The sequence below is a fragment of the Bradysia coprophila genome, unplaced genomic scaffold, assembly GCF_014529535.1.
Source record: "Bradysia coprophila strain Holo2 unplaced genomic scaffold, BU_Bcop_v1 contig_297, whole genome shotgun sequence".
Lineage (NCBI taxonomy): Eukaryota > Metazoa > Arthropoda > Insecta > Diptera > Sciaridae > Bradysia > Bradysia coprophila.
Window position 1 is genome coordinate 765,268 of NW_023503555.1, and position 13,502 is coordinate 778,769.

At 36.1% G+C, this 13,502-nt stretch overlaps 3 protein-coding genes across 3 annotated transcripts; 2 read left to right on the top strand and 1 right to left on the bottom strand.

Annotated features, from left to right (window-relative positions):
- Positions 1–2,342: 2,342 nt before the first annotated feature.
- LOC119078686 (rhodanese domain-containing protein CG4456-like) lies at positions 2,343–4,482 on the bottom strand. Its single transcript, XM_037186341.1, has 4 exons — positions 4,208–4,482; positions 2,821–2,988; positions 2,590–2,755; positions 2,343–2,529 (listed from the first exon to the last, which is right to left on the bottom strand). The coding sequence occupies exons 1-4, from the start codon at positions 4,347–4,349 to the stop codon at positions 2,466–2,468; spliced, it is 540 nt and encodes a 179-aa protein (XP_037042236.1). The 5' UTR covers positions 4,350–4,482; the 3' UTR covers positions 2,343–2,465.
- Positions 4,483–5,263: 781 nt separating this feature from the next.
- On the top strand, positions 5,264–6,283 carry LOC119078687. The gene is made up of 3 exons (XM_037186342.1): positions 5,264–5,590; positions 5,651–5,933; positions 6,001–6,283. The coding sequence occupies exons 1-3, from the start codon at positions 5,421–5,423 to the stop codon at positions 6,226–6,228; spliced, it is 681 nt and encodes a 226-aa protein (XP_037042237.1). The 5' UTR covers positions 5,264–5,420; the 3' UTR covers positions 6,229–6,283.
- Positions 6,284–10,717: 4,434 nt separating this feature from the next.
- LOC119078688 lies at positions 10,718–12,259 on the top strand. The gene is made up of 4 exons (XM_037186343.1): positions 10,718–10,934; positions 10,993–11,366; positions 11,434–11,601; positions 11,670–12,259. Exons 1-4 carry the CDS (start codon positions 10,751–10,753, stop codon positions 11,814–11,816), a joined length of 873 nt encoding a protein of 290 aa, XP_037042238.1. The 5' UTR covers positions 10,718–10,750; the 3' UTR covers positions 11,817–12,259.
- Positions 12,260–13,502: the final 1,243 nt, after the last annotated feature.

The window sequence follows — 13,502 nt, forward strand, 5'->3', positions numbered from 1 at the left end:
TATTGTAACTCATTTATGCTTTCAGCATATGTGAGTGTGAGATGTACGATAGAAAACAGGGCTGTACCGAGAAACTTTAATCTTAGGGTGGGATCAAATAGACCTTTGACGAGGTTAGCTGTTCAGCGTTTTACAGTTTTATCAGATCCAAATCGTTCTACTTATTGTGAGCAAAGTAAACGTAAAGAGCGTCGTTTCAATTACACTTTTAGTGTGGAATAGAAGAAATGGTAAGTGGATGCTATTTTAACTTGGCAAACATGTGGAACGAATGAAACAAGCAAAACCTACAATAAGTAAAAAAAAAATATCTTGAGTTGAGTTTACCTTGAAATTTCTTTAGATACGAAAACGGTATTAATCCCTTCAAAATTCTGGTATCCTGTCCAGCCCTGTCAATTTTATGCATGAATATAATATTATTCATTTGCTCTTGAAACAAAGACGCGAGTAAAAAAAAAATAAACAAAAACTATAGTTAATGCAACATGAAGTCCGATAAGGAGAAATTACTGAGTCAGCAGTAATACATGTACACGATTATGTGTACTTAAATTTAGGATAGCTGGATATGAATTGAAATATTTATTTTTTAAACATTTCTTTAGGCTTCGCTGAATTGAGTTTTTTTTTTAATTGTAAATATGAAATGTCGTCGTTCATAACAGATATAGTGAAATGTATCGTTCATCTGGCACCAATAATTTTCCAATGTTCAAAAAAATTGTTTTACATTTCCTATAAGAAGCCCTTAGGAAAGAAGGCCTGTAGAGGCGCCACAATTTTTTTAATACTTCATTCCTCGCGCCAATACTCTCTCTAGCATCCAAACTCTCTCAAAAAATCGCTTTAGGGGGGAAAATAAGTTTGAGAAACGCTGATTTTTAATATGGCTTCAAAACAACAACAACAACACCAGCGAACAAAGTAGCAGTGATTCATAAACGTATTTACCACCTTAATAATTGTAGTTTGGTTGCTAGGGAGGGTATTGCTCGCGCTCTATTTTTTGGTGAAATACCTTCACTCTGATTTTAGAGGGATAATAGGGATAATCGTATGACGATCACCCATGTCAACAAACCAACAATAGGGAAATGATTTTTAGAAACTCACGATTAATACACTTTTGTATAGAGTTTTGTTTTACATTTCTAGTACATTTCTTTTGTAGAAAATAGAGTGCAAGGAATGAAGTACTGAAAAAATGTAGCGCCTCTACAGGTCAACCGAGGTTTAATATATCAAAGAAATGTCATAGCATTGAAGTTGGTAACAGTATGACAACTATGTGCTAGATAAATGTAATAGAATTACACAAAAATCTGAAACATTTGGAATGCAGAGTCCAAACTATATTTCCATATCCCCCAGGATTGGTAAGTTTTCGAATCTTTCAGTACATTCTGTCATAAAATTACTGCTGTCATTGCGCTTATTTTCATGTGAACCAACTTCATATGGTGACATTTGTTCTGTAATGACAAATGTGAAGTTGGTTCACATGAAAATAAGCCGCAGAGAATGAAGTACTATGAAAAAAATGTTTCGCATCTACAGGCCAACCCACTTGTCCCAAAAGTGTATACAAATTCATTAATTTCAGAGCCATTCATTTAAGCAAATCGAATGGAAGACGATAATATTATGTGAAAGTATGGTCTCACTATGAGGTCTGTGAAACGATTATCCATCATTTATTATGACTTGGTAATTAAATAGCTTAAGTAATCTTGGGAAAATAATGAATTTCCTATCCCACTCGGACTGTTGATTCTGCCTAATTTAGAAATGGTATTTTTGGAATTCCGAGTGGAGATTAAATTGAATAATGAAGATTCACGGTCACGCTTTAAATTTCGAGTACTTCAACATAAGCACTTACACTTACATGGTACTTCATGTAGGACTCCTAACAAAATACCTTAATGAAAATTTTGATCAAAAGATTTGATAATTGTGAACCTGAAGCGAAGCCGAGGTTTACCAAACATCTTATGCGTAAAATTTCAGTTCGTGCACAAGTTTGGAAGATTCCAAGTAAGGCGTGATTTTGTGACTGTTTCACACATTGACCGTTAAGATGTATCTGTCTCTTTCACACTTGAGTGATGGAGTTAGTTCCCTTAAATGTAACATGGATAGCCAATGTATTTTAAGCGCTTTGGTTACACTACTGAACATAATACGTTTTTCAAAGGATTGCTTGAAATGTATAGACAAATCAAAGAGTTTGCTGACTCAAAGAATGGGTGTGTCTCCCATTGTATCACACATTTACTCTGATCGAATACTTTTTCCTATTCTCAATGTCAAAAATAGAATTCTTAACAGAAAACTCTGAATGCTGCAATCAAAATATTTATTTACTTTGAATTCTTTTGAATCTCATATAAACATCAGTTCGGTCATTTTTCAGATTTTTAAAGAACAAAAAAAATCATAAAATGTTCGCTCAACGAACATTATTTAACTGGCAGTCCATTCTTTTCGGCCCATTCAGTCCACGATCCTTTGTAGTTCTTGATTCTGAAAACAGAAGGTTAAAATTAGCGCCGAAGTCAACTGGAATCTTAGACAAAAATTAACTGTTTGTATCCCAGGGTCATCACTGTCTCAGCAGCCATTTGTGATCGCTTGCCGGATAGACACGAGAATATTATCTGGTCCTTAATGTTTGGCTTCGAGTGATTGAAGCTTTTCGCAAATTCTTCGGCCGATGTTTCATTGGAGAAGGCTTTTTGCACACTATCCACTGAAAGGGAAGTTATTTCGTCAACAATGTTTCCAAAATTGTGCTGAATTCACGAAATTTCTTACATGGCACGTTTATGCTGGTCGGTATTCGTCCAGTTTTCTGGATTTCGCTCGGTTCGCGCACATCGACCAGAAGTCTTTCGCGATGATTTGGTAGGTCTTTGATCTCTTCGTAATATGCGACCGGAACAATTGGCGGCGTTGTACTGTATGACATACTCATTTCCGTTCCTGTAGTAATTGACATGAAATGAAGTTTTAGTGTGGAATAAAATCTCTGGCTAGCTATGGCGATAGCGAAGGCAGCCCGGAAGAACTAGTCATCTCCTACCGACAACGACGATAAAAATAGGCGATGAACCCTTGCGTTCTCTTATAAAAGGAAATGTTAAAACAAATGAAGGACAAGATTTTGGATCATACAAGAATCTAGTTTGACCAGCAGAAGTAACTGATTGGTTCGTTATATCTTGCTTGACATGTTTTCGTTTGTGAAAATGTAGTGAAGAGATAATAATAATCGGATCTACCTTTTACACCATAAAGTCCCTACCCACTGTAAGTAAGGAGAAAAGAATTTTTTTGTGAAATTGGCCCTAAGTTGATTGAGAACGGAAAGTCAGCACAGAGTACAGACTACCTTTGTCAAGTTCAAATATGAAAGACTTGTTTACATTTCCGTTCTGATCATTGGATCAATCGTTGGAGAGAGTTGGAACAATTCCTTTGTTCATATAATTTGATTGACGACTGAAACATCTAGATTTTGAAAAACGGTTGCAGGCGAGACACTTTCTACGACGATACAGTGTCTCTGATGCATGGACATAAATAAACATTTTTATTTTTAGTAAACTTACAATCAGGTTTTCATACAAAGGTAAACATATGTGAGAGATAACACTGTAATGTGTATACGTATGCGTACATGGCTCCAAGCAAATCCGTATCAATTTTTGTACAGAAAAATTAACGTCGTCGCCGGAAACGTTTATTGCTCCACGAAATTTGATTTAATTTGGTCACGTCAAGTCAATACAGTTACACAGATCTTGATTCTCTTCCGGGTAGAACGGTTATAATTTGGATAGGGTAAAGAGGTCGGCTACGAGCCCCGTGCCAATATTTAAGACTGAAAGAGATAATGAGTCACACGAATGTGTGGGTGAAAGAGATAGAACCAGGGGCTCGTAACTGATATGACGGGGGCTCGTAACTAACCTCTTTACCCTAGATAGACAGAGTAACACAAGTTTCAACGCAGAGGCAAAAACTAATTTTCTTAAGCATGGATGCGATAACATTAATCTACCAAAAACTGGCTAATTCGATTGACTTATATAAAATTGATAAGAAGACAAAACCGGGCGAACCACTTTTTACAGCAGCAGCTGCAGTTTAATACATAACAATAGAAAAATACAAACAAAACTATGATTAAAATACGCACGGAATACTGTCGGCTTATGAAGCTTCGATGCTCTGTCGAAATGAATCTCCTTCTGCTGGTGTATCGCGGCTAAACACTGTGCTCGCGGTATATTCACTTTCGTTATGCACCGTAATCTTTGAATATTGAATATGGACAGCATCTTTGGTCGGGACGCCTTCTTTCTTTCAATAACAAAATGCAAACGATAACAAATCGACGGCGACGTTTTTTTAAATATCAATGAATCGTCGACCAAAAATTACGCACTCGAATCGTACGAATGCTCCCGAACAACGACGATGATTACGTTTTCGGTGGGGAAATATCAGATAACTTGCCGATGCGATGATTGAGTTTTGTTTACTTTTCAGTCAGTATGTGGTGTAACATGCAACTTCCCGTCAGTATCGTCGGTCAATGTTTCAATTCTCGTGAGTATATTCATTATCTAGGTCAGTATAATGCAGGCTGAGTTTATGTCAATATTTTCGTTTACATGAACTACTCTGCAATCAGGCTAACACAATATGATGTACGGTAATATTGTAGATTACGTGCACGATTCGAACAATTCTCTGAACTTTGGGGAAGTGTTCACCCCGAACACCCTATAACAACGATCCTACTAGTCGACTAGTCTCTACAATATTTTTTTGGAAGCAATTACGTACAAAACTACCGGTAAGGGTGAAGACATAAATACTGTTAACAGAGAAGGTGATTATGGTTAAGTGAACCACTACATAGATCATCTTCAAGGACTTGAAATGCCATTCACGTTAAAAAATAGTTCATGGAACGAAACATTTAACGAAATAAAGTCAGGTTTCTTCTGAAAGAGGTCTACGGCCACACAAAAATATTATTCTCCCCTTCGTTATACAGTATACTACCATGACCTTGATGTTTACAAAAACAACAGGTTGATTTTCTCATTTTATCGTAGCAACTCATTGTTTTCCATCTCAGTACGAAACGTTCAGCAAACCTACAAGATCATTCGATTGAATGGGTGCACATATGGTTTTGACATTGTAACGGTTATCGTTGTATGGGTGACTGTGAATGGTGTTTTGTTGTATCAGAGCGCCTGTAACGCTACTCTGATAGAGGCAACACCAATGATATATAGAACGAATTAAGCACGCGATTTTTATTAATAAAAAGAATAATCAAAGGAGTTCGAAAGTCAATTGATTGATAAATTGCTGGTTAATACATTTTGTAATTAATGTGTCGTCGATTGTCGTTGACAAGAATTACTACAGTGACTATAATTATAACTTTTTGCGTTATCATTTGGAATATATTTTCGATTGACGATGAGGATCGTTCCGAATTTGTGAATGGTTGTAATAAGACCGTTGAATATCTCAGCGATTTAGACCACTTATTGGAGAAGTATAATCATCATCATCCTTCTGACCGGCAGATTTATGAAATTTCGTTTGTAATTTGTAGAGTGCACAACATCTTTGTATCGCATAACCTGAGGTACATTTTATGTTATGGAACACTATGGGGACAAATTCGAATATCAGAATTTCTACCGTGGTCAGAAAAGGCGGAACTTTGCACCTTCAAAGCACAACTAGATCTGATAAACGAGGGTTTGTTGTATGGTAGTTTTGAGCGGAAGTCTCTACGTCTCCGGTATTTCTCCGCCTATGGATTTTTCATTGTTGAAGACATTTACAAATCGACTCCGTTCATTCAGATTTATGTCTACGACCTGGATGTCGAGGTAATTTACATGTTTGTGCTTCAATGTTGGAGCGAGTGGGTGTTAAAAGTGATTTCATTCTTTTTAGCAACAAATGTACAAAAGGGTCGGCTGGAAACGAGGCCTGTTGCCGCCGCATTGTGATTGGACACCTTCGTTGGAATGTTTCCCAGCGCATTTGATCGTTGATCCATTGCCAGCTAAGTATCTGGGGAGTAATACATATCCAGTTCCAATGGGTGGAATTGAAATACAGAAATATCATTACGCGAATAGTTGGTGGAAGAGGCCTCAAATGCGGCCAACATGTACTTAGACTAGACGATCGACTGAGATTTTAAATAAAGTCACTAGGACATCACTCGTCATTGATTTTTATTGTGGAGTCTAACTCATTTTTTGATAGTTTTGGATCCAAAATATAAGTCATGGAATAGGTGAGTCTATTTGCCGTATTAAACTTTGGAAGAAGAAAATATGACAAATTTTAACGTTCAGTTTTGACCCTTGTTGAGTGTCGAAGTGGACGTCATTCTGCCTTGAACGTTTTTAATGGCTGTAATTGTAAATGTAGTGGGAACTGTGCGTAAAAGTGGTTGTGGGAAAAAATAGGACGTTGCAAGGAATGTGTGTCGTTTATTATTCTCGTAACCTGTTTGCTTGATGGGAAACACCATCACCAGTAGAGTCAAGTGCTCCAAGTATTTTTCATACGGCTTGCAACAATAGTCATTTGTGTACCTGTTTTGGACGATTGATTTTAGGCAATTTCGCGGATTGTAGGCCGAACGAAGTGAGGCTTACAAGCGAAAGTGCCTTAAATCAACCGTCCCAAACAGGTGCACATGTGAGTTTTCATGCAGAGGGCCGGAAACCCGAGAAAATTCGAAAAATTGCCCTCATTTTCGGCCCCGAAGCATGAAATGGTTATTTGTTTTGGACGATTGATTTTAGGCAATTTCGCGGATTGTAGGCCGAACGAAGTGAGGCTTACAAGCGAAAGTGCCTTAAATCAACCGTCCCAAACAGGTGCACATGTAAGTTTTCATGCAGAGGGCCGGAAACCCGAGAAAATTCGAAAAATTGACCTCATTTTCGGCCCCGAAGCATGAAAAATCTTTTTTTTGATACCAACATTGAAAAATGATACTTTCGCCCCGCATATGAGGGGCGAAAGTAAAAAAATGCATCCCACGGGGAGAAAGTACTTAACGAAGAGCGAACGCAACTGAACGAACAGCGAAAGTGACTGACGTCACAGAAAATGAGAGAAATGAGTCGAGTTGTCAACAAAATCCGCTCATATTATGCAGAATACTTTGATCAAAATTGTAAAACACTGTGCGCCAGTGTTCTTATTGAAATTAGCATACAAAGTTGATACTTTTTGTTACTGAATGATTTGTTAGTTATATCTTAATTTTTGTGTGTGTTATTGTTGTGATGGCTAAATTATTAAATTTTTCATATTCCTTCGGCGCGGGCTCCAACTCTCGCACACGGTTGAATTTTTTTACTTTCGCTCCTTGTCATTCAATGTACTATTACTAAAATGGTCGGTTACAATATGGCATTACCTCCATATATTTAATTATTAATTATTAATAATTTTGAAAATTATTGTTATCGTTCGAAATTGTTGTTTACAATAATTATTGTTCAAAATGCTGAAGTTGTCTAATCAATAGGAAAAACTGAAATTGTGCTAAAGTTTTTGTTTTGTTTTTGCACCTGCTTCGTTAAAATGCCAATATCTACGCCATTATTCTAGTAGTTTGATTTGTCAAATCTATGCAAAAAAAACCCATAAATCACATAAATCACTGGTCGATCTAAAATCACGCCGGTCTAAAATATTTTTCTGAGAATTTTTTAAATTTCCAGAGAATATTTTGCATATTAATTGACAAATCGAAATAGAATATGGCGTAAAATATGGCGTCGATATTGACATTTTAACGAAGCAGGTGCAACAACATTGCCCACATGAGGCTGTAATCATTATCAACAAGCAGCGTCTCCAGAATAGAAGCTGATAATACTTGGTGTGTTTTTAGTTTCGTTTGTTTCGAAATATCTTTTCGTCAACAATAACCAATACAAGAACAGCAGTCTCGATCACTTTGGTGGTATAAAATTTATTACAAAATTTTGAAACTAAATAAGAAGAACAAAAACAAATCAAAATTAACTAAAAAGTTTTCAGGGTGCTTTTTCATTTCATTTCATTTATTTCAGTTTAAAGTGATTACAAATACAAAAACATCTACGTAGCTCTAGTGTGACTAAGTTTGAAATTAAGGTGAAAGGTGAATAAACGTGTTTTTCATGCTCCGGGCCGAAAACGAGGGCAATTTATCAAATTTTCTCGGGTTTCGGCCTTTTGCATGAAAACTCACATGTGTACATGCTTTGGACGATTGATTTTAGGCACTTTAGCTTGTAAGCCTGACTTCGTTCGGCCTACAATCCGCAAAATTGCCTAAAATCAATCGTCCAAAACAGGTACACAAATGTCTATTCTGGTCTTTGGCTTAGTAGCAAGCGTTCTTTGCTATTCCAAGATATTTTGTTCATTTTTTAAATGAAAAAAATTACATAAAACCAGTCCCTGACTCAGGGACCCTGAGGCTGAGTTACAAAACAGAGGATTTCCTTGTGTTTTTGTACAACTTAATATGTATTACTTCGATATCAAAATGGGTGTCCTTTTTGACGCTAATGCTTAGACGAATTATTATATAGTTCGTCTAAGCGCTAATGTGTTATGTAAGCCTGGGAGGTGCGGGAAAGGGGAAAAGGTGAGAAAATATGGAGTTTTTCTTGCTTTATCGCCAGCTAATGATGAATGTACAAATCCTATTTTCTTAAAATGTGAATATTTTGTCTCGTCTAGTCAATACCTTTCATTTGACCTATCGCACTTTATTTCTGAGCAAAAACATTCGGACAAATGCTTGAAAAACCAGTGAAAAACAAGCAAAACACGCTGTTTTGGTCACCTTCTCGCCTATAACTACTGATTGACTAATTCTATTTTCCTAAATATTAGATGCTAAGATTTGTCTCGTCAATACTTTTCATTTGACATATCGCACACCATTTTTGATTACAAAATATTGGGTATCAAAACAGTCGGTGTATTTGCCTTTTCCTGTCGAAAAACAGGCAAATACGCCGACTGTTTTGATACCCAATATTAAAACAAAAAATTGGAGCATGTCACTGGATGTTTTGACTAAAAGATGGTGTGCGATATTTCAAATGAAAGGTATTGACTAGATGAGACAGAATATTTAATTTTTAAGAAAATCGGGTTTATATATACAACAGTAGCTATTGGCGAGAAAGCAAGCAAAACTGCATACTTTCCTACTTTTCCTGTTTTGCCGCACCTCCCTCAGTCGAATCAATAAATCCACGCCATTAGTGGTATAAATTTATACGTCAGAGAGCTTTTTTCTTCTTTGTTACGATCTGTCAGTTTTTATATTTTGTGATTTAGTATGGAAATGAAAACTAAAATTGAGATATCTTTGCTGTTTTAAGTGGTTTTTCATATTTTTTTGGACCAAAATGTTTTAAAATGTGTTTGGAACCGATTGGCATTAACAGATTGTGTGAAAATATTTTTTTCTATTTTATTATTTTGTTAATGTCAATCGATTCCAAACACACTTTAAAACATTTTGGTCCAAAAAAACTAAGGGCTAAGCATGATAAACCGATGGCTTTACTAAAGCCCCTGGGCTTTAGTCAAGTTTGATTTTGAGAATGCGTTTAACATGCTTTTTAGGAAGTTTATGTTAGGTGAAGTGGAGGACATTTGTCCTGAGTTGCTGCCTTTGTTGCAGCAAGCGTATAGGCTTCATTCCAATCTTTATTTTCTTGACGACCCTTTGTTGTCTAAGAGGGGATTTCAACAAGGAGATCCGTTAGGTCCACCGGGTTTCTGTATAGGAATTATGAAGATGACTCATTCACTTTTGTCTAGATTTAATGGTTAGTATTTGGATGATGGTTGTGTTGGTGATCAACAATTCTAGTTGATATTCAGAATGTTTTGTCGTTTTATGATATGTCTGGGCTTCGCTCGTAAACTTCCCACTCATATGAGCTGTCTATTATTCTGTTTGATTGCCTTTTTGTTACATCAGAGTAGATGCGAAGTATGTTTTGTGATTGTGGAACGAGGACTTTTTCACAGAATAAAAAATTGCGAAAGATGTTCTTCTCTTACACTATTGTACAAAAAAGGACGTCCCCCGGTACTTAATATACATTTTATTGTTGTTTAGATCCAGCGAAAAAAAGACTGCTCACAATAATGACGAAGCCAGTAAAAAATCGAGCTTTTCTTTCAAAAAATAAAAGTAAAATAAATAAAAGTAATCTATTTTATTCTTCCCCAATGTATCCAAAATGCAAGCTGCGTTTCCACGTTGTATCGCAATCGAAATCCGTTGTAAAAGATATTCCTTATACCTTCACATGGTAATAAATGAACTTTATTAGTTTTTAGTTGATCGTTAAAAATAACTCAGTTTACCAATATTTTCGGTAAATTGGTACCAATTTCGACTCTATAATGGTAATGGGATTTAAAATATTTGTAAAAGGAGAAATTTATTTGGAGAACGAGAAATAATCCCTCGAATATTTAACATTTTTCAAAGCATTTCATACATTTTCAATGAATGCAGTGAACCTTTTTGTTACCCACATTTTTCGGTATTTTCTGGTGTAAGACCCTGACTTTCAGTTAAGGGAATTTAAATTTATTTGCGATATTTATTGGTAATTTCATTTCAATTTTCAACCAGCATCTTCAGTCTAACATGCCGTCACTAATAAATGATAGAAATGGTACGTCAAACGATGAAACTTGGGAAATGGAGAGCGGAACGTCTGAACCGTCTGAACACATCGCGCTGATAGATAGTTTATTTGACCCTCAACGAAACATATTCGGGACCACCGCTGACTCTTTATCATTTGCGTTAGCCACTAACAGCTATCCTAGTACGTATTGAAATTTTTCACTGAAATGAATCTATATTTAACACCTCTATTTGCGCAGCAACAAGGAACGGTTTCCCTTTTTCCCTTCCGCAAAATTTCACTTTCGTAATTCGTGAAGGGACGAATCATGCGATTGCGGCTGGAACAGTTTCTCACACCACTCCAGATCTCTTGACCGTATTGCAGGATGTTCAAGGAAATGAAATTCTGTCAATACGAAAACAGGTCTTACCATCGTTTAGTGTCGAGTGCCGAGCGTTTGACATAAGACGAGTGAACACTGTCCACAAATTCGATGTGTATAAGGGTGGCAGACGAATCGGTCTAATAACGTTCGGAGACGGAGAACCAACACGTACATGCCTCAAAATTTTCGGTGCTGATGGGAACTCACAGTTGGTTGTTAGATCGGTGACAAAGGGAGAATTCGCCGTAAGTTATACTTGTTGGGGTTCAGTGTGGTACATCATAAAAATATTTCGTTTGATATTTTATGTAGGTGTTTCGTGACCAGTCGTCAATCGATCCTTTATGTAACATTAAAGCGAATAATCGGTTTGAGTTCCTGACACATTCGTTTGACTTTTCCGGGAATATAACATTTTACCCTGACACAGGAATTACAATAGAAGAACAGCAATTGTGTACTGCGGCAACTTTTGCATATGTAAGTTATTTTGCCTTGCATATGTAGTAACGTAAGATCTATTTTTTATGCAAATTTTTCCATTACAGAAAATTTGTGAAGTTCAACTGAAAACGACAAGAGAAATCCAAATAAGATCAACTCGAATCTGGAATGTGGTTGGATTCATCTTGTTGGCGATGTGCCTATATTTGATCTATTTATGTAACGTCATCATTTTCAACCAATTAGCTTAGTTCGTTTGAGCCAATTTATTTTAAATGGATTCTATGTTCATTGAAATCCTTTAAAATCGTTTGGTATCTTCAAAAACATTTTCTTATTGACTTTCACAACTAGAAAATAATAATTCAAACAGTTGCCCACCTCAAATTTTCAAATTTGTTTTTTATTCAGTGCATGATTGGCGTCTTCATCAGGAGCGTCTTATAGGTATTTCCGTTTTACACCTGTAATCGTCTTAAAGTTCGCAAAATAATAATCAAATTTCAACAAAAACTTTTCGACAATTTTAGAATATCAACAAAAAAAGTAACTTTTGCTTCGTCTTATTTCTTCAGGTTCTGTTGTTGGACGATAAAAAATGAACATGCTGAGAGAAATCAAAATCTAAAGTAATTATTCTTAGAACAAAAAGCGAAAAAAAGATATAAAAATTACAATGAAACGCCATACGTTTTGTATTTTATCTCATCGCAAGAACTGACCTTGACCATACAATATGAAAAGCACACAAAAAACATGATTTGACACCTGTGTAAAAGATATGTGTGAATTTTTCAAATCGTTAATTGTGATTACGAATGGTAGAAAATAATTAATTGCAATGAATGAATGAATGACTATTGTTTTTATGTCATTTACGGGACGCTGACGATATCAATGAGGTTTTTTCTAATAAATATTTTAGAAATGCTTGTGTATGTACTCAGACAAAACTCAAAAGTTCAAAATACAAAATTCTCTTCGTCACACATTTTAATTGGTCACTGCAACGTTGATTCCTGCACGTCTCCACAATGAGGAGTCCACATCGCTGCATTATCAATAGCTATTGGACGATTGATCTCGGACAATTTGGGAGTTATAGCTCGAACCTAGAGCATCCTTTTGAGTACATTGAATTGAATTACAACCCACAAAAACTCCCAAATTAGAAAAAATGTCAAATTTCACTTTTCTCAACCTGTGATGTGATTGCAAAAGTTATTGCAAAAAACATTTTGATTTTTTACGAATTACTGGATACTTCATGCGGGTATTGAGGGCTATATGCGAAAGTGACTTAAAACAATCGTCCAAGACAGGTACGTATACAACTTACATGCAAAGGGAGGTAAGTCCGAAAAAAAACTTTCCTGCAACTGCGCTGCGAAAACTGAACTTTTTCATGTGTGATTTGGGTGACAATCGAAAGGTCTTTTTTTCTCTGGTTTTCTATGTTTTACTTTTCACCACTAGTTATGAAATGGATTTTCATATATTCTTTTCGTCACTAGTGGTGAAATGGATTTACTTTTCACCACTCCTTCTGAACATCTGAACCATTAGCCGTAAATAAAAATTCTGCCCTGACCAAATTTCGAACAACCGACACCAAAACCCAATGCTTATCGAGCAACACCTCTAACCATTCGGCTATTGAGATGTATAATCGCAGAGAAAACGTTGTATGCAACACGTTGCGAAAGTGGTAGTTTTTGTCACACGATGTGGTTATCGCACGATGTGGTTGCATAAATTACTATTAAAACACACCCATTTTCGACCCCATCGCCTGTAAATTGTGTTCGAAGACTTCAAGTGATAAGCAAACATTTCAGCGATGTAGTTTTAAGATATTCCTTCTCTTGATCAACTCTATTACGTCCCAAAGTCCCCAAAATGCAACTACCCTTTCTCCGTTGAATTGCAATTGAAAC

Excerpts from the sequence above, each read along its gene's own strand:
- LOC119078686 (XM_037186341.1), bottom strand. The coding sequence starts at position 4,349 with ATGCTGTCCATATTCAATATTCAAAGATTACGGTGCATAACGAAAGTG. Across the intron at positions 2,989-4,207 it reads TCATAAGCCGACAGTATTCC|GAACGGAAATGAGTATGTCA; the intron begins GTGCGTATTTTA and ends CAATTACTACAG. Across the intron at positions 2,756-2,820 it reads GACCAGCATAAACGTGCCAT|TGGATAGTGTGCAAAAAGCC; the intron begins GTAAGAAATTTC and ends CTTCCCTTTCAG.
- LOC119078688 (XM_037186343.1), top strand. The coding sequence starts at position 10,751 with ATGCCGTCACTAATAAATGATAGAAATGGTACGTCAAACGATGAAACT. Across the intron at positions 11,367-11,433 it reads TGACAAAGGGAGAATTCGCC|GTGTTTCGTGACCAGTCGTC; the intron begins GTAAGTTATACT and ends TATTTTATGTAG. Across the intron at positions 11,602-11,669 it reads CTGCGGCAACTTTTGCATAT|AAAATTTGTGAAGTTCAACT; the intron begins GTAAGTTATTTT and ends TTTCCATTACAG.
- LOC119078687 (XM_037186342.1), top strand. The coding sequence starts at position 5,421 with ATGTGTCGTCGATTGTCGTTGACAAGAATTACTACAGTGACTATAATT. Across the intron at positions 5,591-5,650 it reads TTAGACCACTTATTGGAGAA|AGTGCACAACATCTTTGTAT; the intron begins GTATAATCATCA and ends TGTAATTTGTAG. Across the intron at positions 5,934-6,000 it reads TCTACGACCTGGATGTCGAG|CAACAAATGTACAAAAGGGT; the intron begins GTAATTTACATG and ends CATTCTTTTTAG.